The sequence below is a fragment of the Coturnix japonica genome, chromosome 11 (assembly GCF_054131305.1).
Source record: "Coturnix japonica strain WE chromosome 11, WE-NBRP24, whole genome shotgun sequence".
NCBI lineage: Eukaryota > Metazoa > Chordata > Aves > Galliformes > Phasianidae > Coturnix > Coturnix japonica.
The window spans coordinates 21,434,018-21,458,462 of record NC_140673.1 but is presented as its reverse complement, the minus strand read 5'-3'; the positions used below and the strand labels follow the sequence as shown (position 1 = coordinate 21,458,462).

The 24,445-nt window shown below is 43.0% G+C and overlaps 2 protein-coding genes across 6 annotated transcripts; both read left to right on the top strand.

Annotated features, from left to right (window-relative positions):
- Nucleotides 1–465: 465 nt before the first annotated feature.
- EFCAB14 (EF-hand calcium binding domain 14) lies at nt 466–15,662 on the top strand. 3 transcript variants are annotated; one of them, XM_015870500.3, is made up of 11 exons: nt 466–887; nt 1,014–1,162; nt 3,693–3,838; nt 5,794–5,892; nt 7,965–8,075; nt 8,673–8,738; nt 9,546–9,737; nt 9,932–10,012; nt 10,946–11,057; nt 11,680–11,811; nt 12,913–15,662. In XM_015870500.3, exons 1-11 carry the CDS (start codon nt 706–708, stop codon nt 13,086–13,088), a joined length of 1,446 nt encoding a protein of 481 aa, XP_015725986.2. In that variant the 5' UTR covers nt 466–705; the 3' UTR covers nt 13,089–15,662. The 3 variants fall into 3 exon arrangements, with proteins under 3 accessions (XP_015725986.2, XP_015725987.2, XP_032302042.2); XM_032446151.2 differs by having other exon boundaries at nt 582–887; nt 997–1,162; XM_015870501.3 differs by lacking the exon at nt 9,932–10,012 and having other exon boundaries at nt 484–887.
- A 58-nt stretch (nt 15,663–15,720) lies between these two features.
- Nucleotides 15,721–23,037, top strand: ATPAF1 (ATP synthase mitochondrial F1 complex assembly factor 1). Of its 3 annotated transcripts, none has more exons than XM_015870503.2 (9): nt 15,721–15,960; nt 16,043–16,151; nt 16,784–16,830; nt 17,529–17,591; nt 18,160–18,210; nt 19,343–19,390; nt 21,054–21,149; nt 21,586–21,693; nt 22,182–23,037. In XM_015870503.2, exons 4-9 carry the CDS (start codon nt 17,556–17,558, stop codon nt 22,374–22,376), a joined length of 534 nt encoding a protein of 177 aa, XP_015725989.2. In that variant the 5' UTR covers nt 15,721–15,960; nt 16,043–16,151; nt 16,784–16,830; nt 17,529–17,555; the 3' UTR covers nt 22,377–23,037. The 3 variants fall into 3 exon arrangements, with proteins under 3 accessions (XP_015725989.2, XP_015725988.2, XP_085367759.1); XM_015870502.3 differs by having other exon boundaries at nt 16,780–16,830; XM_085511633.1 differs by lacking the exons at nt 21,586–21,693; nt 22,182–23,037 and having other exon boundaries at nt 16,780–16,830; nt 19,343–19,507.
- The last annotated feature ends 1,408 nt before the right edge of the window (nt 23,038–24,445 follow it).

Genomic DNA, 24,445 nt, shown 5'->3' with positions numbered 1-24,445 from the left:
TGACAATAGCAGGACACGGGGAAATGGTTTTAAGTTAAAAGAGGGAAGATTTAGGTTGGATGTTAGGGGGAAGTTCTTCACTAGGAGAGTGGTCAGGCCCTGGAACAGGCTGCCCAGGGAGGTTGTGGATGCCCCGTCCTTGGAGGTGTTCAAGACCAGGTTGGACGGGGCTCTGGGCAACTTGATCTAGTAAAGGTGTATGTTTGGTGGCCCTGCCAGGCAGGGGGGTTGGAACTACATGATCCTTGAGGTCCCTTCCAACCCGGGTCATTCTGTGATTCTGTGATTAAGGTTGGAAAAGTACCCGCCCCATGGACGTTGTTAAGCTCCCTCTACAGCCAAAGTCCTGCTTGGTGGAGGTGGGATTCGAACCGCGGTCCCCTCACACCACGTTCATCCCAGCGGAGAGGCGGGGCGGGTCCCGCCGCCCAACGGGAGCGCGTCTTGCTGCCGGGCTGGGGGCGGGCCGCGGCGGCGCCGGCAGCTGCTATGGCGGGGGAGGCGGAACGGGACGAGGCTCCGCGGGGCCGGCGGGGGAGCAGCGGCGGCCCCACGCAGCGCCTGTAGCCGCGGAGGGGCCCCGCGGAGCTGGCGAGTCGGGGCACGGAGGCGGCGGGGGCCGCGGTGGCGGAAGGAGGAGGAGAAGGAGGAAACAGCGAGGGGCAGCCGCCGGCCGCTCCGCCGCCCCCCACGCCGCACAAGAGGATGAAGAAGCGCAAGGAGCTGAACGCTCTCATCGGCCTGGCAGCTGATGGCCGTAGGAAGAAGCCCGCTAAGAAGGGCTCGGGACACCGGCTGCTGCGCACCGAGCCGCCCGCGTCCGACTCCGAGTCCAGCTCTGAGGAGGACGAGTTCGCGGTGGCCGGAGGACGGGGCCGATGCGCCAAGTGAGAGCGGGGCCGGGGAGCGGCCTGGGGCTGTGGGGTCAGCGTCAGCCATGGGGGTGTTCGGGGACAGTGGGGATGGAGGGGTGTGAGGTTGGACTGATGATCTTAGATGTCTGCTTTCCCCAGGGGGGACTACGTGCGCTGCTGCAAGTTCTGTTACCCGCTCTGTGCTTTTGTCATCCTGGCCGCCTGCGTAGTGGCCTGTGTGGGCCTGGTCTGGATGCAGGTGGCTCTCAAGGAGGATCTGGATCTGATTAAGGAAAAGTTCCGAACAAGTAAGTACGTGTGGGGCTGTGCTGCTGTGTGTCTGCTTGGAGGTGCTTTCATTCACCTGTGTTTGGTCAAGTGTTGTGCTTCATACAGTGTGGGGTTGTATCAAGTCTGATAACTTCGGACTGGAGGTAACACGAAGCTTTTTAGGTCTCTGGTTTCCTCTGTTGAAGTTAACGTTTGAGTTTTCAGTTCTGTTACTGCTGCTGTAGTGCTGAGGTTCTGAGTGATGAGGTTTACCTGAAGTGCTCTTTGCTTTACCTTTGGATACAAGGTACGCTTTGGTATCTTGGTTTAGTAGTGTATAAAAGCCTCTCTGTTGAAAAAGCAATAAGCAGAGGAGCTGTGTGAAAGGAGCAGAAGGCAGCAAAGCTTGAAGTTTCCTGCACTCAGCCCGTAGAGTATCTTTGTTCACTGCAGATTTTGTCCCATAACTTTGGTCTTTATTTTGTTTGCCCAAGACAATCTTAAGGCCAGTGTTCTTGGAATTGAATTGAAAAGCTTGAGGATGCTCAGGGTGGAGGCAAATAGAGAACTTCATTTGTTTTATGGTAGAAAGAGAGGCTGAGGAAGTGTGCTTGATGTTGAGAAGTTCTCAACTGTGGGTGTTTAGGGCTTCCTGTTGGGTGTGTAACGTTGCTGAAAGGTGGGGAGGAGTTGATAGCTGAGCTGGCTGCCAAGGTGGAGTCTCATAGCTCTGAGCACACTGAGCCTGTTCTGGTCTTCATGCACTGATCTCCTTGAAGCCATGGTGTGTACTAGAAGTTCTGTGTGATGGCATCTGTTGGCTTTGCTGTAGTTAAGTTTCATCATTCATGCTGTATGCAGGATCTTTGTTAAAGCAGTTGTTGGCTTTGGTCACGCTGTCTGGCCGCCACAGATGTGCTTGTTCTTTCCTTAATAGCTCTGATAGAAAAACAGCACGTTATCCTTCATGCAGTGATAAAACAGTCCTGCAGTGATAAAACAGTCCTGCATTTCCTTGATGCTGAAGTAGTATCCCTAGAAGCTGGATGGGAGAGGCATCATTAAAAACAGGAACAGCAACAACAGAAAGGCAGCAAGAATAACCTGGTTCCAAAAGATAAAGTCTTTGGTGGAATAGATGGGTGGAAGGAGGAGGAGCCAAAGTCATGCAGGTCCACTGTTCCTATGGCTGCTGAGGATGAACGGTGCTCTGAATCTTCATCTCCATTTTTCCCCCCCATAAGAGCAGATTTCTACAGCAGTTCTTGTTCTGCCATCCTCTGAGCAAGCTGAGTGTGAAGTGAGAGCTTTGTAAAATAAGACTTCTTTGTACGTCTAGGACGTTTAGAGTGGGTGGAAATCATTTGAGCGTTGCCATTTGGTTGTTAATAGTGATGCTGAGAACGTGTGTGTAGTATCTAACCTTCCTAGCACTGTAGAGAAGTCTTAAATGCAGTTTTGCAGTACACAGTGAGAGTAGCAAAGCAGCGGGTGAGCTGTTTACAAGAGCCTCTCACATCTCATAAAATACACCTTTAAAGAACGTTGTAACCAGGTGCATTATTTGGATCTTGAGCTATCGGTGCAGGTTACTCTGTTCTAGAAGTGACTTTAGAGCTTGCTTTGAGAGAGGTGAAGTGGCTTTTAGAAAGTGCACAGGCTCTGTGTACTTAGCTGTCCACTCCAGGGGCATCAAGTGCTCCTGAATGGCTTTGCCCCCCTGGAACCTATTGAATTTCCCTCACTGAATTCATCCTGACCCCTACTGTCAGCAATCTGGGCTCTGGAAGGTGGCAGTTTGTGCTGGAGCATTGCAGAGTGGAGCTGCTGGTTGTGCAGAACTCTGTCATCTCCATCTCAAAAGCTTTCTTAGTTTGTTTCCCGTACCTGAGGATTTAAGGTTGCTTAATAACACTGGCAGCTAAACAGCTTAGTCACTGCACACCCGGAAGAGCTGCATTTCTCAGGCTCACTAGGATTCATTTGAGCCATGTTTTCCCCTTCTCTGTTATTAAATGTAGTAATAACTGACTTTATTTCCAAGGCATGTGTCTATTGATTTGTTACACACCAATATCTGTTGGTGTATAACAACATAACCTAAGCATATCCATTTTTCTCAGTTGTCTTGTTGTCACGTGGAAGAACTGTAATCACGTTAATCTCTTTGGAATTCACTTCATCACCAGCGACCTCTTTATATGGGGCACTGAGGTTTGTTTCACTTGTCTCCTTTGCCTTAGTGATGTTGGTAGTTGATGTTTATTGTTATTGTTTCCTATCTCCCTGTCAAAGTAATGCCAAATAACAGCACTAAAAAAAGACCTGTTGAAGCTTGCCGAGGTGACAGGACTATTGCAAAGTGTCAGTCAGGTCTTGTTGGGTTCTCTCTGCAGATGTGAGTTGCTGTTTCAAGCCAATATTTAGTTCAGAAGTGGCAATAAACTCATGTAGAAACTGTTGCTGCTGCCTTAAACTGTAGACGTTTCTGCTTATCGTTTGTTCCTTGCCTGTTTGACGTTGTTTACTTGGGTATCTTAAGTTTTATATCTTTCTTTGTCTGTCTAGTGGAGTCTAATCAAAAGACATCCTTCCAAGAAATTCCCAAGCTGAACGAAGATCTGGTGCAGCAGCAAAAGCAAGTAGAGCAAATCGAGACCGGAGAACTGGGGCTGAGTAAAGTTTGGATAAATATCACAGAGATCAATAAACAGGTGAGGAGAGCTAAGTGCTTAATTCTGAAAAATCAATAGAATTTTGCGTTTACGGAAGATGTAAACCTGCTAGCAAGATAAAGGAGCTTGTGTGCTCATTTTAATGCAGTGATGAGCCATTCTCTAAGGACTTCTGTGGCCAGATGCTGAACTCTTAAAGTTGAATGGCGTATTAATACTAAGCCAAAGAAGACAGAATGTCCAGTTGGTCTGGAGACTGATTGCAAAGAGGAAAAGTTATGCAACCAGTGGGGAGGTTTGGGGCAGACTTTAAAGAGAACTGTGCAGTTATTTGTTTTCTTGCCAAATAACTGTGGGGTTTACCATGACAGATTTGACATTTCAGGTTTAAGGAGGGTATTTCCAAACACTTTGTGTGCATAGAGGGAAGTTAATTTGCATCAGCGTGAGGTGATCTTGCTACAGAGGAAGTACTGGTGTCTTGTGAATGCAAGATCTGCTGATACTCAGAATCTGAGCTGGAGTAAATCTTAGCTCTGTTTACTCTGGTAGAACTAAGCCACTTAACAGAAAGCTGTTTCCTTAGCTGATGTTTTAGCTCACACATCAAACAAAGCATCCAGGAAGGCTCTTACTGAAGTTCTTGCCTTAGAGGTTAGTGACAGTTCATGGCTGCTCACAGTTAATGGTATCCAGAAGTGTGTGTACCTCTGACACTGGTGCTTTCTGTTACATTTTAAAGACCATTGGGGTGCCTGCTCAGATGGGTTGTTTTCATCCCCATTCAGTGATGAAGAGCTTAGGTGTGGGAAGTGCATAAACACATCTGAAAACTTGACTTGCTTTCTTCAGCATCTGACAGTACATGTTATCCACAGATGTTTAGGTGCTTAATGGGACTTCTTTTAAAAGGCTATTATCTGCTTCTTGGTGTTAGAGATACCTGGGACATGGTTCCTGCAGGCCTTTATATTACTTTGGGGTCTGATCACAGTCTTGGCCAGAATTCAGTTGTTGTTTTACCATGAGTTGTTAGGATGCACTGCTGGGAATTATTGCAGCCAATATCCACAGCTGTGAGGCTAGAGCCTGCACACCAGCTGGTCAAGGTTGGCTTATTATAAAGCTAGGATCTTGTCCCTTTTATATCAGCATGCAAAACAACTCCTTTTTATAGCTAGAAGAAAATGGATTTTATGTGCTCGACTTTTCAATTCTCAAATATGAAGAAACTGATTCTTCATTTGTTTCAGCTACCGGTGTCTATAAATTGATCTTAAAATGGTAATGGCAGCAGTGAAGGACCAGCTTGTGGTCACTTGTAGTTTGACAGCTTCTTGATTGGAATGAATTTGTTTTGAAGGCTCATAGAATGCTTGTCTTCTGGGTGAAGCAGTTGAGAGAAACCACTTCTTAACAGAATGTGTTAATGATACTTGTACATTCTTTGTCCATCACTCATCTGGAGAAGTTGGCGTGGTTTTGCTGGGCAGGTTTGTGATTGCTAAATGCAGAACTAGATGAGTGTTTCCTCTATGTAAAGGCTTCTTGTGCAATATAAAATAATGATCTTCCTTGAGCAGCAACCTGGCAATAAGAGGATGAATATAAAGTGGTGGAGGGTGCCATATGCTTGTCATTCAGTTTAAGAAACAAACATCATCTGTTGCAAGAGGCTGATAATTTTTAACATAGCCTAGGCAGGACTCCTAACCTAGAAACAAGGGTGTTTTGTGTCTACATGTGTGTATATATATATATATGTATATATATATATATATATAAAGTGTGTATATATATATATATATATATATAAAGTGTGTATATATATATATATATATATAAAGTGTGTATATATATATATATAAAGTGTGTATATATATATATATATATTTAGTTCTATCTTATCTTTTAGTGTTAAAAGTTAATTTTTAATTATGTGAAAGTTCACAATCAGGCTTATGCTGACTGATTGTAAATATTCCTCTTTGTAGATATCACTATTGACCTCAACAGTAAATCATCTCAAAACCAACGTGAAATCTGCTTCAGATTTGATTTCTCTTCCTGTCACAGTAGAGAAACTCCAGAAGGCAAGTACCATAGATGTGTATTGCTAAGTGCATCCTGCATTGCTGGCCTGCAGATGGGCTCTTGGGGACAGCGGGACAGCAGGACATGTGAAACAGTGGCTTCTCTACTGTTTTAAATTGCAGTGCATATACTTGGTAGCGTATGGTCCTAAGATAATGTCTTGCAGGTGTTTAAAAAAGCAACAATAACAAATGAAGGCCTTGGCTCCACCTTTTTGGAAATGGATATGTTTCTGGTTATCTTTATGTTGTCACTTCTTTAACTTGGAGGTTGCTTTCCTTCAGGCTACTTATCTTCTTAATGTCATGTAAGATACTTGGAGAAGTCTGTCTGCAGTTTTGCAGTACATGCACAGCATATATTGTACTGGGATGTTTCCTGACCATCCCTTGAATGATGAGCCCAAATGAGTGACACAGGCATATGAAGTGACCTCTGTTGATACATTTTCCTGTGCCCCTTAGCTTGAGCCTTCTTTACTGACCCATTTGTTATGGCTAAAGGAAGGAACTTTCCTATGTCTTCCATGGCAGTTCTGTTACTTAGCCCAGTATAAGTATTTATTGCTGAAGCCAGTTGTCTGTCCGGTTCTCCTTGTGGTTTCTATAGATTTTCATTTCTCATTTCCTATTCCTGCTATCATGTAATCAACGAGCTAATACTAAAGCAAGTAGTGTAGTTTGGTTAACCAGGCTGCTAGGGCTAGGATATCCTTTTCTGGGAGGACTATACAGCTGTTACAAACATGCTGGATTTCCATTGTGTCATAAATCATATAGAAATAGAGTTTAGATCCTGCATGTAATTTATGTAGTAAACTTAGTGTTATCCTGCTGCATTTAACAACAGTACTACCTGTACAAAGGTTTAGGGCCACAAGTTTCAGCTTGCAGTGATCTGAGCAGCCAGGCTATTTTTGTGTTAAGTCTGTTTGGTCACACCTTGTGAAAATGAAAGACAGTGTCAAAAACATCCAGAGTTTCAGTCCCTCCTGTTGTATAGAAGTAAAGTGTCAGATGTGGCATTTGTTTTCCTTTCCTCTTTTGATACTGTCTTTCTTGCACGTATGTTTTATAAGGTTGGTGTAATAAAAAAACAACGTGGAAGCTTTCTAAGAAACTATGAGTATATATATACTAGGAGTGTTGAAAAACTGTTTTGAGGTTTAAATGCAACCATTTAAATGGTTTGGGGTTTTTTTCAGTATCATTCAAATGAAAAGAAATTTATTTAAAGTCTTGGGCTTCTTTTAGAACACTGGTTGGTACTGTAGCTTCTGGGGGATGCTATAGCTGGGTGAAGCTTCTCTGAGTGATGGAATAGCTTCTTTCAGAAGAGCTTTGGCTACTATGGTTAGGCTGTGGTTGGACTTGATGATCTTCAAGGTCTTTTCCAACCTGGGTAATAATATGATTCTATGGGTGTAGGTGTGGGGCCCAGCTTTTGGTGGGTGCAGAGAAAACGTTCTGCCCAACAATTTGTTGCGCCCAGCTGCATTTTGGGTCACTTACCTATAAGACAAAGGAAGAATGAAGCTGCAGCAATCAGAAACAGCAGTGGTGTCACAGCACACAGGCTGTACCTACAGAACTTGTGGGGATTTTCCTGATGCTTCAATGCTCTTCTTCTGTTAAAAAAATAAAGGCAATGCTGGCTTGGAAAGCAGGTTAGCAACCTTTAGCAGACCAGTTCTGCAGTGTGTGACGTGTCTCCTGAGTAGCCTGAAAGCTCATTAGAGCAGGATAAATACACAGCATCAGCATCTGTGTGTTTAATACTGATACTTCATGCAGAGAGGAAGGAAATTGTCTTTATCTCAGGACTTATTTTTTTAATGCTGGAATGTTTGCATTGCTTTGGGAATGTGAAGGCTGTAGTTGTGGTTTCCTTGGGTGTTGTAGTTTAGGGTGCATTCATTTCTTGGCTGAGATGCCATGGGTATGGTTGCTGTTTTGTTTGCAAGGGATGTTGTCTCTGTGGCAGTCTGCCTGCTGCTTCATCAACTGAACATTGTGTTCAGGGCATTGAAACATTAGATTTTTGCTGAGATTTCTCTCTTCCTTTCTTCCAGACCGTAGCGACCATAGGTAGCACTCTTACCAGTGTTTCTCATGATGTTGAAAACATACAGACAGCTATTGAAGAATACAAGAAATCCATTGAAATACTCCAGAATGATGTGGTAAGAAAGTTTTACTGGTTTAACAAGGTGAATTCAGAGTTTACCTGCCTCATTTGAAAGAAGCATAAGAGCTATGTGAAGTTTTTACCTTATATTTTCAAAACACTTTCCAAATCTCAGTAGATGCCAGTTGATACATGAATACCCTGCTCATCCTTGTGTAGTATCTCCTCTGTGATACCATGTATTTTTCTGGTGCCACAATTGGTCCCAGCTAAGCTTTCTGTCCCATAGGTTTTTACATTCTACTACTATAAAGTTTTAGAGCCTTGGAACTCCCTGCTTCTGTGTGATGCAGGGTACTGCTTATGGTAGCTGTCTGCACTAAGTCCTACAAATGAAACTGTTGAGATGATCTGCTGGTTGAATTAAGGATATGGGTGAGGGTGAGATGATTGACCATCCTTACCAGTAATTTCTTGCTGTATTTATGCTGACCTTTCCTTTGTAGTGGAAAAACAGCACATAAATATTTGTCCAGTCACAGTGCAATGCAGCACTATTTTCAGTTATATTTTATCTGCAAATATTCTCATTCTGCCAGTTCTTAAGAGCTTAGTATTTGTTACAAGCATCACTTTCTGCTTCTTTCTTTAGAAGGAACTGAAACAATCCACCACTCTGCCGATGTCTGAGAAAAATCAGACAGAAAACTGCAAACAGGTATTTTTCTCTTCTGAGTAAAGAATATCGATACAAGTATCAGTGGTACTTAAATTTTATGGGGGTTTTTGTGTAGTAGTATGCAAAGAAAGTATGGCTTTTATAAAGGCTAAGTATAAATGGCATACGTCAAAACCAAGTACAAGATAATATTACTGTAGTTTGTTTCTATGCACGTGCAAACATGGAAGTGTTGTAACCTGCGAGCACTTCTTGTGTGTGTTTTAACTAAGTGAAAGGTAAAAATCAAATATCAAACAAATTATGGTGTACTTTGCTCATGTGAATGATTGAAAAGCTTTTTATTAGATGGATTTTATGGCAGGTACTTGCCAATCTGAGCAAAGGTAGGAGTGGTGTGTGTTGAGTCACCCTTGAAATAATGAAGTGTGCAAAGAGGGGATTAAAAAAAGAAGTATCCATGCTTAGCATGGAATTATCTTGAATATATTTAATACAATGTATATGTTCCTCAAAAGTGTGTAAATGTGCCTAGTACCTGATTTCCTGGGGAGAAATAATTGGTGTAGTTACTAAGCTTGCTCTGGAAGATGAGATGAATAGGCTTTGTGTGTTTGCTGGCACAGCTGAATTGATTCCATTAGAAACAAAGAGGTTAACGTTGAGGAAAATCTCAGTCAAACTTTGAAAGCTGGAATAACTTTGTAGAAGCTTCTTGTTGAATGTGTCCAGTGTTTCTGTGACGAGACAGCCTGATGTGTGCCTGGTTAAACTGGGTCAGCCTACATGTTGTTAAAAGCGCTGCAGAAGTCAGGTAAACCAACACGTCTTGGTTTTATATTTCAGGAAAGCCAGGCACTCCACGCAGCTTTGGAGGAGCTAAATAATACTATAGTGACAAACCAGAAGTTGAATGACATCAAGCTTCTAAATGTGGATTCAGCCATTGGTAACCTCAGCCGGAGGGTAATGCTGTTGGAAAACACTTCTGTTGCTGTGAATAAGCTGGACAAAAGGAACAACTTGTCTGCCAGTCCGGTAAGCGTGACTGTGGGTGTCTGCTAGTTTCAGTTTGTTCTGCACAGCACATATACAGCTTCTCAAGGTCTAACTAAATTGAAAATAAAACTTGGGAGGCTTTATGCCTGGCAAACTTGGAAGAAAAAAGCTTTATTATAAAAAAGAAAAGTAAGTATGTGAGTATACTCAGCTCTCCTCCGTTTTCACTATAGGAGAATGATACAACTACCTCTCTAAAAGTGAAAAATGAAGATCAACCAGTTAATGGAACACATTCAAATAAAGAACTTAAGGTAAAGTAAAGAAACAGAAACTATACTGGGTTAGTAGACCCTGTCATTGTCTTAAAATCATGTTTTAAATAAGACTTGGAAAAAGATCTGCAGAGCTGCTGTAATACGCTTTCATGTAGCTGAAAGTTTAGGGAGGTTCAGACCATTGTCTGTTGCAGTGAGGGACTTCAGTAACTGGCTCAATTTGAATGCACTGCCATGCTTTTAGCAAAGCTGGTCCAACTATTGTGAGTTCATGCTATAAATGGTGTTATAGCATTTACCTGTGTATAAACACTTTATTACTGGGCTTATGTTTATCCTTGATAAGCATAATGCATCATAAGGGAAATCGTGAAAGGGTAATAGGAAGGAAAGGCAAGAAAACAGCAATGCCCAAGTTTGCACAGTGCTCTAACTTCACATCAGCAGCCTCAGGAAATAGCAGCCGAAACATGACTTAGGGGAGCTTTGTACTAGTGGACAACCTAATGACAGGCTGTGATCTGGTTTAACAGACTTAACAGAAGGGTGAAGTTATATTTCAGAGCTGAGGGGTGGTGCTGTTAAGGTTAGTTTCCTATCTAAGAAGACAGATGAGTGACCTGGCTGTGCTGCCAAGTCAAACTTGAACTGCTGTGAACTGAAGCTGTGATCTGCTTGACAGGTACAGTAGTGCCAACATTAGTGTCTGCAAAATACTTGCCTACTTTGGAGGTTTAGATACTGAAGTTTAGATACTCTTCTTATAAACGATAGGAATTTGGTCCTGACATGTTCCCATATATATGTGTTATTTAATTTATATTTAATCTAGTTAATGATTTAAAACTTGATCAGCCTGGAAAGCACTGAGTCATTCAAAAGTACTTAGATATTTTAAATGAATTTTTCTCCTAATCTTCTTGCACTGAAGGGAGTGTTTTTGAACAGACTTCTTTTCCACATATGCAGGAAGCAGGAACCAGAGATTCTCAGGAATTAAATCTAAGGGAGAAGCTTCAGCTACTCAATGCTCGTGCAAGTAAGCCAGAAGATGACCGACCCATAGAGACATCAAGGAATGGTAAGGATGTTGTGTAACGGTAACCTCTAAAAATGGATGTTCTTCATGTAACTAAAAGAATAAGTAATGAAGGTGAATCAGTTGCACTGTTTACTTAAAATTTTTGGAGATTAGTTCATCTGACATCACAGAAAGCAACTCTAAGACGTAGAAAATGGTTTACAGATATAAAAGTTTGAAGATGACTTTTCCAGCAGTTGCTGTTATGGGAGGAGACAATGATACATCCCTAGAGGAGGGAGAAGGTGGTGAACGCAACCCAAGCAGGCAGATGTTAATTCAGTTACTAAAGCTTACTCAGTGCTTCAAGAATAGGAAGTAAAAAGCATTTGCCAACCATTCTGTGTTTGATGTTTACAAATATGATTTTCCCAAGTACAGTCTGAAAGGTGAAAGCTGTATAACTGTCCAAAAATCAGGTTTTCTTTCTTGTGTTCTTCTAGTTATTAGTAAAAGTGCGTAACACCGCTGTATTCTGGAACAGTTTTGCACCGTTTTCATCCCATACGGCATCTCTGCAACAAAAAAAAGACTTGAATTAGTTCTTCTGGGGTTTTTGTTTGTTTCTGTTAACTGTGATTCTACGGAATGAACAAGACTAACAGAAATTGTTTTGCAACAGTTGAAAGTAGTCCAAGTACTATGACAAAGCCCACAGACCTTTCAAGGCTGGCTTCAAGGTCAGCTGATGACAGCACAGAGAAGAACAGACAGCTGAGACATCTGTCCTTACCAGGAATTTCCAGCATAGAAGGTGAGTCCTTTCCAGGCTGATCTTTCCTTTCTCTATACATTTCATGTTCAGGAGACATTAAGTATAACTGGAGTTATGGTAGTGTTGGGATATTCTGTGATCACAGAATCACAGAATGACCCGGCTTAGAAGGGACCTCAAGGATCATGTAGTTCCAACCCCCCTGCCTGGCAGGGCCACCAAACATACACCTTTACTAGATCAGGTTGCCCAGGGCCCCGTCCAACCTGGTCTTGAACACCTCCAAGGACGGGGCATCCACAACCTCCCTGGGCAGCCTGTTCCAGGGCCTAACCACTCTCCTAGTGAAGAACTTCCCCCTAACATCCAACCTAAATCTTCCATTCCATTCCAAACTCATGATGAGTTTGGTCAAGTTGAAAAGCTTGGGAACCATAGAGGTAACAGAAAGAAAAGCATATAAACAAAAAAAAGCAGCAGAGATTTAAACAGGTGTGTTCATTAGAGTCAGTTGTCTATTTTGAGTGCATTGTATCAGGTGCCCAGGAGACTGGGGGAGCAGACAAGGTCAGAATTAGGATACTGTAGGAAAATGAATTAGGTGTGAATGCATCTGTTGTTTGTCTTTCCTTTTTTCTTCTCCCTTCTCCCCTTCAGAGGGAGTTTCCTTCTCCCCTTCAGAGGGCGCTGCCTGGTGGAATGAATGGTGTCTGGATCTTGCAGTTCAGTCTCTTCAGATACTGAAAAGTCATTGCTTTGCATCAGAAAGTGAATAGACACTTTTCCCTTTATGTGATTGGTGCTGTTGGTATGGCAACAGTCATTCAGAGCTTGCTTTTGTGAAAGACAGCTGCATCTGTATGCAGTTGGTAGTGGTGGAATGGGCTGTTAACCCTGGCCAGAAATAAGGGTTTTGTTTGATTTTTAAGACTTCAGAAATGTTGATGGCCATGTTTTGTGTTGATGTTTTTAACCTCCTGAACTTTCTGACAGCACAGAAGACAAACTGCATGTTTGGAGATGCTTTGTTTACTTAATGACTATGAGGTAACACGTGATGCAGTAAAACTGGAAGAGTAACTCGTACAGTGTTCCTGTGTGCTTCAAAGGATTACTTCTGAATCATTGTTCTCTTTGCAGACCTTCAGGATTTGTTTGACAAAGCGCCTGAAGATGCTGATGGGAAACTCTCATTTGAAGACCTTCAGAAGCTGCTGGGCTCTGCAGCCCAAGACTCACAGATCTTTAAGAAATTTGACACAGATGGTGATGAGAAATACTCATTAGAAGAACTGAGATTAGCTTTGGGTGTATAGGATAGAGGTTTAGAAATGTGATATCGAGGAGTGCTACTGTAGCTAAAGGAAACTACGGGACGTGAAAAAACACACTGCACTTTCCCAGTCTTTTCTTGACCTTCGGGGTATACACATAGACACTTATTTTGTTTGCATTAACTGAAAAGAAACTTAAAGGTTTAGATGTCAATATGGCATAATATTGGGATTGTGTTACAATCCAGAAGATTCCCAAACTCGTTTAGAAGCACCTGCTGGTCATTCTTTTTTCTTTGAGGGAGTTCTTGTTTTTAATTTAAAAATGTGTACATACCAAAATAAAACGATGGTTTTATATTTCACTGCAATTTGCCTTAAATTAGAGAGCTGCACTTTACGTAAAGCAGGAAGAAATCTGTCTTGTAAAGACGGGCTTTTTCTGCTTGTAAATATCTGAAATAGCTTAAATTATGCATATTTAAGGAGAAATGTCAGGGGTTGTGCTGGCTGTGATCTGTTTATAATGAGAGACTCGAGCCTAAAAGGAGTGGTTGAGAGCTTCTAGTTTTAACTAAGTATATCCATGGTTGAGATTGGAGTTAGGCAGAGGAAGGAAGGAGAGAGGAACCATGCACATCTATAGCAGGACTTACTTTCAGAGGGAAGAGTTGAATGTGTTTTTTATATCATGAGCCTACAGGAGCAAATACCTACCAAGTGCTTGGGTTTTCACTTCAGCATTCTCTTAGCTTTGCTGTATTGCATCCAGATTACATTTTCGAAGGTGAGCCTATCTGGTTTGGAAAAGAAAAAAGCTACTGAAGAACTTTATCAGATACTGAAGGGGTAAAAGCCTTCAATGCAGCCTGCTGAGCAGCAGCCTAATAGCTCTAACCCTGCTCTCTGTGCAGGTAGACGTGCACTGAGTCACGCTGACTGATTACTGCAGGCCTTGTGATCAGGTTTGCTGATGCTGCTGGCTTCTTCCACCCACTGTTGTTGAGGTCACTGATGAAGTGCCAAGTTAAGCTCCTTGTCAGTAGGATTGTGAGCAGGTGGGGAAGGCTGATTTGGTTTTGTTGTTTTTTTTTTTCCTGGTTAACAAGCATGTGATTGCTTCTTGGTACTTTAACCTTTGTCTTCTCCTCAACAGAAGGATATAAAAGGTAGGGCAGGCGGTTGCATCAGCAGTCTCTACTGACAGGTGCTTTGTGAGCAAGGCTTCCTTGGTACAGGGGCACTTAAAGTTGTGTTTATGCTGGTGGATCTAAACACCCAGCATGTTTGCAATCTATGTTATCTTGCAGGCCAGATCGGGGCCAAATCAGGTGATTCTGCTCACAATATCACTAATCCTGTTGGGAGTTTGGTTTTTGTTTTGCATGATTAGTGAATTGAATGTAGCCACCTCACTGAAACATCAGTTTATGTGGAAGTCGGTTCATAGCTGTTGAATGTTATGTAACTTCGGGCTGGGTGTTTATAGTTGTGTAACTGTATTCTGGAAGTATCAGTGGAGGAATGTGCACATTGAAACCCTTTAACCCGTTGCCTGGGCTTCTCTCACTGTTGCTCTTCTCTCCTATCTGGGTAACGCAGACATGACCCCGTAAGGAGATGCTTTTTGATGTGACATTTTAAAGCTCAGTGTTTCAGAACAAACCCAACTCAACCTTGGCTTTAAGAGGCCGAGAAGCCAATACTCGCTTCTTGCTGCTTCCTGCACCCCTTTTATACACTTCTGTACAATTCCTTAACCAAATAATAATAATAATAATAAAAACCCTAGCAATAAAATGTATACCCATTCTGGTATTTTATTTGTACATACTGTATCATAGCCATATTGCCAGAGTTTGCAAAATATTTTTGGAAGTATAATTTGTACGAGATTTACCTTAAAATTTAAGGGATTTATTGTATTGCCACGTGTGAACCTACTGCTGGTTTTTGTTACTGTATGCTGCACTTTCTCTGAGGCTTTTCAGCAGCAGTTGTGAACTTGTAGAGCTTGTTGAGATGGCAGTGTGCTCTGTGTGCAGCCAAGGAGCTCTGTTTGGTGCTGCTTAACACGCATGTCCAGAGTACGGCTGATTGCTGTTATTGCTGCTGTGTAGGATGGACTTGTGCATTGAGTTTAACCAGATATGACCATGTCAGAGTGCAGTGGTAGCTTCTATTCAGCCTAGACTTGCTGTTTGCAGCCTTATAACACTGCTGTGATCTGTTGTGTGCTCAAGGCAGAGGACATAAGTGCGGGATGGTGAAGCAAAGTGACCCTATGTTTATATGGAGGCTCACATTGGGGTGCACCGTGCTGGTAATGGGGTACAGCTGTGCCCAGGCTGCAGTGGGAGCACGGTGCCACTGCTACAATCTGATGCTGGGCGTCATTTCCACCTCGTGTTGTTGCTATATTATTTTATGGTGACACCTGCATAGGGACCGCTTTGTGTTTTCAGTTTACCGAAGGCTCACTGCTGCGCTGTACTTTGTGTTTCAATAACATATGAACGGCTTCCCATGTCCGTGCGAAGCTGGCTTTGTACCACCAAAACACCACACGGCTTTTCTCATGTAACTTTATCTCAATAAAAGCTCATTCGTAGCGTGCGCTTCTCTCGCTCATTCAACAGCGGAACGGAACGGCGAGGCAACGGGGGCGGGCGGAGAGTTAATACGGGAGGAACCGGAGAGACGGAGGAACCATGGCCGGGCCGCTGGGGCAGGGCTGGGGGCTGGGGGTCGCACTGCGGAGCCGGGCTGCGTTGAGGCCGCTCGGGTTGTTGGCCCCACCGTGTCGGGGGGTGACGGCACCACCGGGCCGGGGGGAGACTGGGCCAGGGGAGGAGGTGCTGGAGGAGAACCCGTACTACGGGAAATACCGGCATAAGATCCAGGAGCTGCGCAGGTTTGGGGTGGGAGGGGAGGTTTGGGATGGTCAAACTGGGTTAAGCGCTTGGTTCTGTTAATGGTCTGTTTTCCGATTTCAGGTCCAGTCCGGAGGTGTTTGAATCTCGGATGGAAAAAAGAAATGAAGTGAAAAAGCAGCCCGTGGGGTTTTCCAAGCAGTCAGAGTTTGTCAGACGCATGGAAGAAAAGGCAAGGACGATTTTCAATGTAATTAGTAGAATCGCTGCATGGTTAAGGTTGGAAAAGACCACTAAGGTCATTCAATATAGCCGGGCTGGTGGAGTCACAGTCCCAGGAGGTGTTAAAGAACGTGTAGAGGAACGTAGTTGGGTGGGCAGCTGGGCCAGGTGATCTCAGGTCTTTTCCAACCTTAATGATCCTGCTGTCCCATACAGCATATAGGGTCAACACAAAGCTGGAAACGCAGCATTCCTGCTGGAAAGGAGCCCCCAATCTTGTTTTCTAATGGCTAAAAATATCATTCCAGCTGTTTTTTTTTTTTAACCTGTAGTTTCAGAGCTTAAGGGCTTTTTTAGGTGTTTAATTAGTTCCAGAGTAGTTTGGCTAGATAGAGTGACATCAACTTGCACAGAAGGGTAATGGAGGTGACAAGGGTCTGGAGTACTAATACTATGGGGATCAGCTGAGGGAATTCACATTGCTGTTGTTCTTATTACTTTTAGTCAGTAGTTTATTGTAATAAAACCCACTGCAGCAATCTGTTGGCATATTGCAGTTGAGCTCTTAGTGAGATGATGTGCATGGCAGGCAGGGCACTACAGCTGTAAGAAAGTTAAGGAATAATGCTTTGTTCTAGGCAGGAGGCCTGAGCACAAAGACGTCAAAGGGAGGATTCACGCGAGATAAGGTAAGGGAAATGAACCCAAGTGCTGGAGGATGTGCTGGCAAGTGAAGGGTAGGTGTTAATTTGGCACCCCTGCTTCAGCCAAGAGATTTGAAGTACAACTGACCTTCCTTATGCTGCACTTCATCAGCAGATATTTATTTACTGTTGGGATTCATTTACGATTGGGATTGTGTTCAAGCCTTAAAACTCCTGGCACTCTGTTTTTATTATCTCTCTGATGTCCTGTGTATTCCTTCTAGCCAAGGAACCTCAAAGCTCCCAGTAAAAAATCACAAGGCTTAAGTTACCTCTGAAGTTTAAATATATTTCTAAAGTTCAGCCAGAAGAGGGACAGGAGTGTGGTTTTATTCTCTTTAACTTCCTTGTACTGTGGCAAACTTCCTTTGCAAAGCTGCAGCAGAGCAGTGTGAGATGGGTGAAGGGGAAAGGCTCATATTCCCAGTGCTTTGGAGATCTGCAGAACTGGAGTGAAGCATATTCTCTGACCTGACAGAATCTCTTGTGTTGTGCTTCAGTGTCTGAATCCAATTTTCAGCCTAAATTTAGTAGTTTCTATGGCAATTCAAAGAACTAAGATTGTAAATCGAGTTAAGTTGCTCCTGCTTGATTTTGTTCCCTGTAATTGCATCCGTTCATTCTGAAATCTCACTTGAATCAGCACTGTCACTGTGCCAGATGCTGTGTGCTTTCTCTTGCAGACACTTGATTCAATTCTTAATGTTGAGATGGTGAAAGAGAAATCAGCAGAGGAGATAAAGCAGGTAATGGATTTAAATGGCATGGAGTTTGCTCTGCATCTGTGCTTAATAATAATATCTGTGAGAGAATGCAAGTGTTACTTAGTCTGAAGTCTTATTAGACTAAAAAAATAGTTATAAAAACTATGCTCATGTGCATCAATAGTAAATGACATTTTTTCCCTGCATATGTAGGTACAGCCACCTACCGTGTGTTTGGTCACTCAGAAAGTACAACTGCTGCAACTCATAGCAGCTGTTTAATGTGGAGCTGTTTAGTTGGGATCAACAAGCCTCCATGAGATAATGATTAAGATTAGAGATGATTAGGGTTAGAAGGAGGCGGGTGCGTTTGTGTTAAGAGCAATGTGAATCCAGTCATTCTCCCTGCTGCCTTTTTGGCTTGCGCTTCGTTTCCTTTTATCTGGTTTCATTTCTGTTCCACGTTTCTGATGTTGTCAGTCAGACTTGGCTTAAAAATGACCCCTCATAGTGCTGACAAAGCTTCATTGGCAAACACAGTTCTTTTTAAAGCATTCGACTGCCAGATGCTTGCTTTTTAATGGTAGATGATTTCCTTTGTCTCTTACAGATTTGGACTCAGTACTTTTCTGCAAGGGATACGGTTTATGCTGTTATTCCTGTAAGTGGTCCCTTGGTGAAAGAAAAGGTTTCAAGAAAAGCTTTGTTGCCAGGAGGAGTTTTTGCTTTCATTGAATGAAGGCCTTTGTTTCTTTAAACGTTCATCTTATTATGTTCCCCTCCTGTCTGTTGTTGTCAAAGCTCGTACTTCTTTCTGCACACCTGGACTGAGTTTCCAAGCTTCTTTATTTACAGTAACCAACATCCTTTGCAAGGCTATTGTATCTTTTATGGTAGCATTTGTATGTTTGCATATTTCCTTAAGGCTTCTTTTTCCTTTCTTCCCTTCAGTACAGCCTCATTCTTTTAACAGGGCAGTGTTAAAGTGCTTGTCTAATAAACTTGTACTTAATTATGACAATTCCATGCTGTTAAAATTACAGGCAGTGCTGTTGTTTGTTGAGAATGTGTGGTGCTTCCTGTGATAAGATCATATTTCTTATTCCTGATAACTTCACCAGCTGTTAATTGCTCTTATTCTTCATTAACCTGAAAGCTTGTGTTTGTTGGTTTCAGTTTGGGGATGGACTGAAGACGGTGTGGGCCTTCATGACTGGGGCTGGCACTGTTCCTTGTTGCACTGCTTTAGAGATGCTCTGGGAGCTTTTTAATGCCATAATGCAAACCATATTGTAGGCACAATGGGAATTAGTTTGTGGTGTTACTGAAGGGGGGGAAAAACAAAGGCTGTGTCTTCTGCCAGGAGTTTTTTAGTTGGCTGTAAGAAGGGCGTCACATAATTCTGCAGTGCACAAGAGCGCAGATGGAGGGATTTTGTGTTGATGGGTAGCATATGTTTTCTTTCCTGAACACCTTAGAGTAGGTATTAATACAAGATACTGGTAGGAAAAGAGCAATGTAAGCCCAAAGCATGGCCCCCTGCCTCCAATGAGTAGAGCTGTGGCTGCACAAGGGGTTTCCTGCTGCTTCATGTTGTTCAAGTTGTGTACCAGTAACATGTAGGTAATGAAGCACTCGCATGATTTTCTGTGCATTCATTGTTAACTGTTTCTACAAGCAAGACTTGCTATAGGCTGGGGACTTGTGCTCTGTGAAGGTTAATGAAACGATACTGAGTAGTTACTGCGTCCACAGCTGCATTATGAAAATATCATTTTTCTCTTTCCCAAAAGGCAGAGAAGTTTGATTTAATATGGAAGAGAGCCCAGAAGTGTCCATCGGTACGTCTGGCAGAGATCCACTGTGTGGTGACGTATAGTTGTAATGCATTTCTCCTGTCTAAGGCCTCGTTCATAAACTTTTGACCTTCTTTTGTTCGTATGCTTCGTATTGGCTCAGTAAGTAAAATGGAGGCTTGCAAGTATTTGTCACAGTGTTCAGATAAAAGCTATTCAGGTGCACTGAACAGTTGATCCAAGTGTCAGGTGTCTGGATTGAAGAGGTGTAGTGTTCATAAACGTAAGCACAGAATCTCCCAAGGAATGATTTCATAGAATCATGGAATTGTGTGAGATGGAAGGAACATTTAAAGGCCTTTTACTCCAACTTCCCTACAGTGAACGAAAGCACCTTCAGCTCCATCAGGTGCTCAGAGCACCTGATGCTCTCATCCAGCCTGACCCCTAAATCTAGGGGTGGGGGCTTGGAAGAGCTGCTAGCCATGGCTATGTGTCACCATGGCATTAGACTACACCTACATAGAGAACATGAGTTCTCTCATCTCACGGTTGATGTGAATTGTTCTTCTTTCATCTTACATTCGCTTGCTGGCAGTAAATAAAAGTAGTAATATCTTTAAGGGAGAACTGCAGTAAAGAATGGTGTTCTGTGTAAGTTCCATTCTAAAGCATTGTAATTCAAGGGTTGTGACAAGGGAAGGAAGTGGGGAGTTGGGTGTAGTTGAATCCTTTGTTACATACACAGAGTATAAACATTCAGTGGGTTGTACCGTATGTATATGACAGCACAACAATGCATAAAATACTGAGGATTCTTGAGATTAGAATTCACTGCTTCTCATGGGGGCTGGTAAGTATCTTGTAAGCCTCAATTAGGGAATTCCTATTGCTTTGAAGAAACTGAACTGCAAAGGATAGGAGCAGCTAACAAGATAATGTTTCTTTAGTTTTGAACCATGTAGTGCTGGATTAGTATTGTTTTCTGCTGAAAGTTCTGTGTTTTTACAGTCATTTGTGTGCGGTGAAGCGTGGGCTTTGTGCAGATTGCACTTGCTAAGGTAGAAATTAAATCCTTCACTGCTTTATAGAAACAAAGGAGTAGCTAGGCTTGTAGATCTGAATGAGAAACTTTATCAAATTGATGGCTTGGTTATGTGTGTTCTGTTGGCCAAGATCGAATATGTCTGGATTCCTGAGTTACATGGAGCTTAGGAAGTTAGAGTTCTGAGTGTGTTTCTGTGCAGTCCATTGGCAGTTAGTCAAGTATCCTGCTTGTTTCCTGCTCCTACACTGTCCTTCCTCTTGGTGTGGGAAAATGAGCAAGTTCCTACACTATGGAGCCAGACTGTAAGCCTCAAAGAGAAAGTGCTTCTTGTTCTGGAACAGGTAATAAGGTAACTGTACAGGACTGGAAACTCATCTTGTTTGTGACCATTTCTACTACTGTTAATTTTTTAGAAGCAAGTTGACAGGTCATTGTGAATGTTCCCTATGGTCTTTTCCTTAGTCTCATTTAATACTGATAACAGTATGTCTCAGTGTTGGTGATTTACTACTGAAATGATAGAGTAGAAAGCCTTCCCCCTTTTTTAATCTGCTGTAGTTCTCTCTGAAGAGTTGATGTTGGAGGCCAGTATGACATTGGGCTTTAGTTTGTTCTATGAAGTGGCCTCTTATTTATTTTTTTTTTATCCTTTCTCTGCAGTTTCTATATGCTTTGCCAAGAAAAGAAGGCTATGAGTTCTTTGTGGGGCAGTGGTCAGGAACAGAGCTTCACTTTACTTCTCTAATAAACATTCAGGTGAGTGGTGACCATGACAAGTCTAAAGATGGCTTTGGGTCTAGAAATATACATCATTTCTACTGAATAAACTGATGAACACATTGTCCAGCTTAACTTGAAAACAGTTATCAGTGAAAAACTGCTCTTAATTGTGGGCATTCAGTAAATTTATGGTAATAAGGGTTTCTTTCTTCAAAGAGAGAATCAGGTAGAAATCGAGCAGTCTCAGAACAGAAACAAGAGCCAAGCATTTTAGAGTTGTCTGTACAAACTGTTCCGAATACCAGTAGATGTTACAAAATGCAACCAGAAATAATTAGAACTGACCCTTAAGCCCTGAAAAATGACAGTCTCCATAGCAGCTAAGACTCAAATGTTTTATAGTCGAGCCTCTAAATGTGCAGTAAAGCTGAAGTTCTTTATGGGATACCAACAGTTTCTTTCCTCCCTTCAGACCCAAGGGGAAGCTGCTCCTAGCCAACTGGTTTTGTACCATTATCCTGAGCTGCAGGAGGAGAAAGGAATAGTACTAATGACTGCAGAAATGGACTCCAAGTTCTTGGTAAGAGGAAAAACTTTCATTGATTTCCCTCATGTTAGACTACATCATTTCTCCTATAGTTGCCTGGAGATGCAGTGTCAGGCTGGACAGGGCTCTGAGCTGTAGGTGTCTCTGTTCACTGCACAGCAGTTGGACCAGGTGGCCTTTAATGGTCCCTTCCAACTCAAACAATTCTATGTTACTATGAACTGAAAACAAGTTCAAATCTCAAGTAGACCCTTCCCCAAATAGTACTAGATTTCCTTAACCTACCTATTTAGTGATCTAGGGTAAGTTAGAAGGAAATCAGCAGTCTTTGGCTGTCTGCTGTTCACAGTTCATATGTTGTTTTTACTTACTCTGGTTATTGTAGTTTATTTTTATGAAGCATTAAGAAAATTCAGAAGTATTTCTGGTCTTGTTAATGGAATTAAATTTATAGAAGTGGATCTTTTTCAGTGGGAAACAGCAGAACTCAGCATTGACAAGTTCTTCCTTTTAACTTGCAGGTGGTCCATGAAGCGCAGTGCTTGGCGAATCAGGTGCAGCTCTTCTATGCAACGGAGCGTTCTGAGACCTATGAATTAGTGGAGACCTTCAACCACAGATCCAGTGAATTTAAATACATGTCAGTTATAGCAGAGCTTGAGCACAGCGGCCTTGGAAAGGCACTGAGACCTAACCAGGTTTCTGACAAATCATAGAGCCTGGACCTGCAAAGAAGGAGCCAACAGCAGGAGGAAGGGTTTCTCACCTGGGGATGCTTCCCATCTCTTGTATTGTGAATTTGAGTTGGCTGCAAAAGGGATCTGGAAACATGCTGGGACTGTGATCATCAAGTGGGTCTGGTGCTGATGAAGGACGAGGATTTGGGTCATTCAGGCAGTGGTAATTAATTGCTGGACTGAAGCACTTCAGCGTAACTTTGTCAGGATGAGCTGTTCCCTCATCTCTGACTTATGCTGCATGCTGTATTTTTTCCTTGAGATCTGCAATGTCAGAAGGGCAGCTACATAATGAAGTGTGTAGACATCGAGAGAGAGAGCAAACAATGTTTCTTCTCTGTCAAATGCATTTCAAATGCCCTCTGCTATTATAATTGCATGGTCTAGTGCTTTTAATTTGTGAGGAATTTATACAGACTCGTCTATCAAGAGAAAAGAATAGGTCTGGTGGTCTAAAACAGACTCCTCATTGTTCCTCTGTGTGCGAGGTTCCTTGTGCAGATGTGTACCGAGGCCCATGTAAGAACAAAGTGCTTTGGGTTTGTTCTGGGAGTGTTTTGCTTCTTAATTGATTAATTCATTTCATCTTGTTGGGCTTCTTAGAGACGTTTTGCTTGAGGAACAGGAAAACGTGCTTTGATTTCTGTGTATTTTTGAGTAGTGAAGAGGAATTACTGCGTGCTTTTTAGAGTGATTTTTCTCGCTTTGGCATCTACTCAGCCAACTCTACAAATGGTATTTAAAGAGATTAAAAAATAGCACCTGTTCCCATTATCGGGTCCTAGAAGAGGTGGAATTGATGAGCTGATTCCAATGAAGAAAACAGCTCTGCTATTGGAAAATGCATTTATGATCCGTGCTGAGCCTAAGAGCTGGTGAAAATGAATCACTTAGTGTGGCTGTGTTCTGCACAGCCAGTTTCAACCACTAGAGGGAAGATGTTTCCTCATTCTGAGCTACCCGAACACAGTTTACAAAGCCTGTCTTCTCAGCTTTGTTAAATCATTAAGTTTGGTACTGAAAAATGCCAAGATGCCCAGGCTTCTCCTGTATGGGCTAGTATTGAGAATGCAATGGGCTGTACTGAGTTATACCGAAGGTTCCCCTAACCCTGTATCCTAGGTGAGCTGCATTGGCAAGTGTGCAAGGCCAGAGTAAACCCAGCAATAGCTTTCCTCAGTGTGGGAAAGACATGGATCTCTTGGAATATGTCCAGAGAAGGGCCACAAAAACGATGGGCAGGATGGAACACCTCCCCTATGAGGGCATGCTGGGGGCTGTGCAGCCTCAAGAAGGGAAGGCTCCAGGGAGACATGAGAGCAGCCTTGTGCCGCACTCATGGTGCCTTTAGAGGCACAGTGCCCTGCTCCTTGTGGCTGTGTCCTGGCATGAGGCCCTGCTGCAGTGCTGGCCTCTTCCCATGACTGCCCATGGGGCCTCCTGGAGCCACCAGCGCTCCGGGCCCACTTCCTTCCCTGCTTCCTTCCCCCTGATAAATTCAGCAGTGCACCTGCCTGCGTGATTGGGCCAGGCCGCCCTCTTCCTTCCTCTGCAGCAGACAAAAATGCACCTTCAAAAAGATGGGCTGTGTCCCTGGTCCCTCTCCTTTGGCTGCTGTTTTGGCTCTGACTCTGATTCACTCGGACGTAAATCATGGCTGTGGGTTCCCTGTAGGTTCTGTGCTGTCCGTCACCTGGGGACAAGGGTGGACTCTGGTGCCCACTGTGCCCTTGGGGAATGGCTGATGATAGAAGAGACCTCTAAGATAACTCAGTCCAACCCCAGCCCATCCTGCAGTGCCCACATCCTTCAGTGCCACATCCCCATAGTGACACCCCCACCACCTTCCTGGGCAGCCTGTGCCAATGTATCACAACCTTAATACACAACCTTAACTTTCACTGGTGCAACTTAAGGTTATAACCTCATTTCACCTCCATATGTCACCTTTTCTGCACAGAGTCATGCTGCCAGTTCTGTGCCCCTAGATAGACTGAATCACAACCACAGGTGAACCCTATACATCCTCACTGTGTCCCCAACTGCTA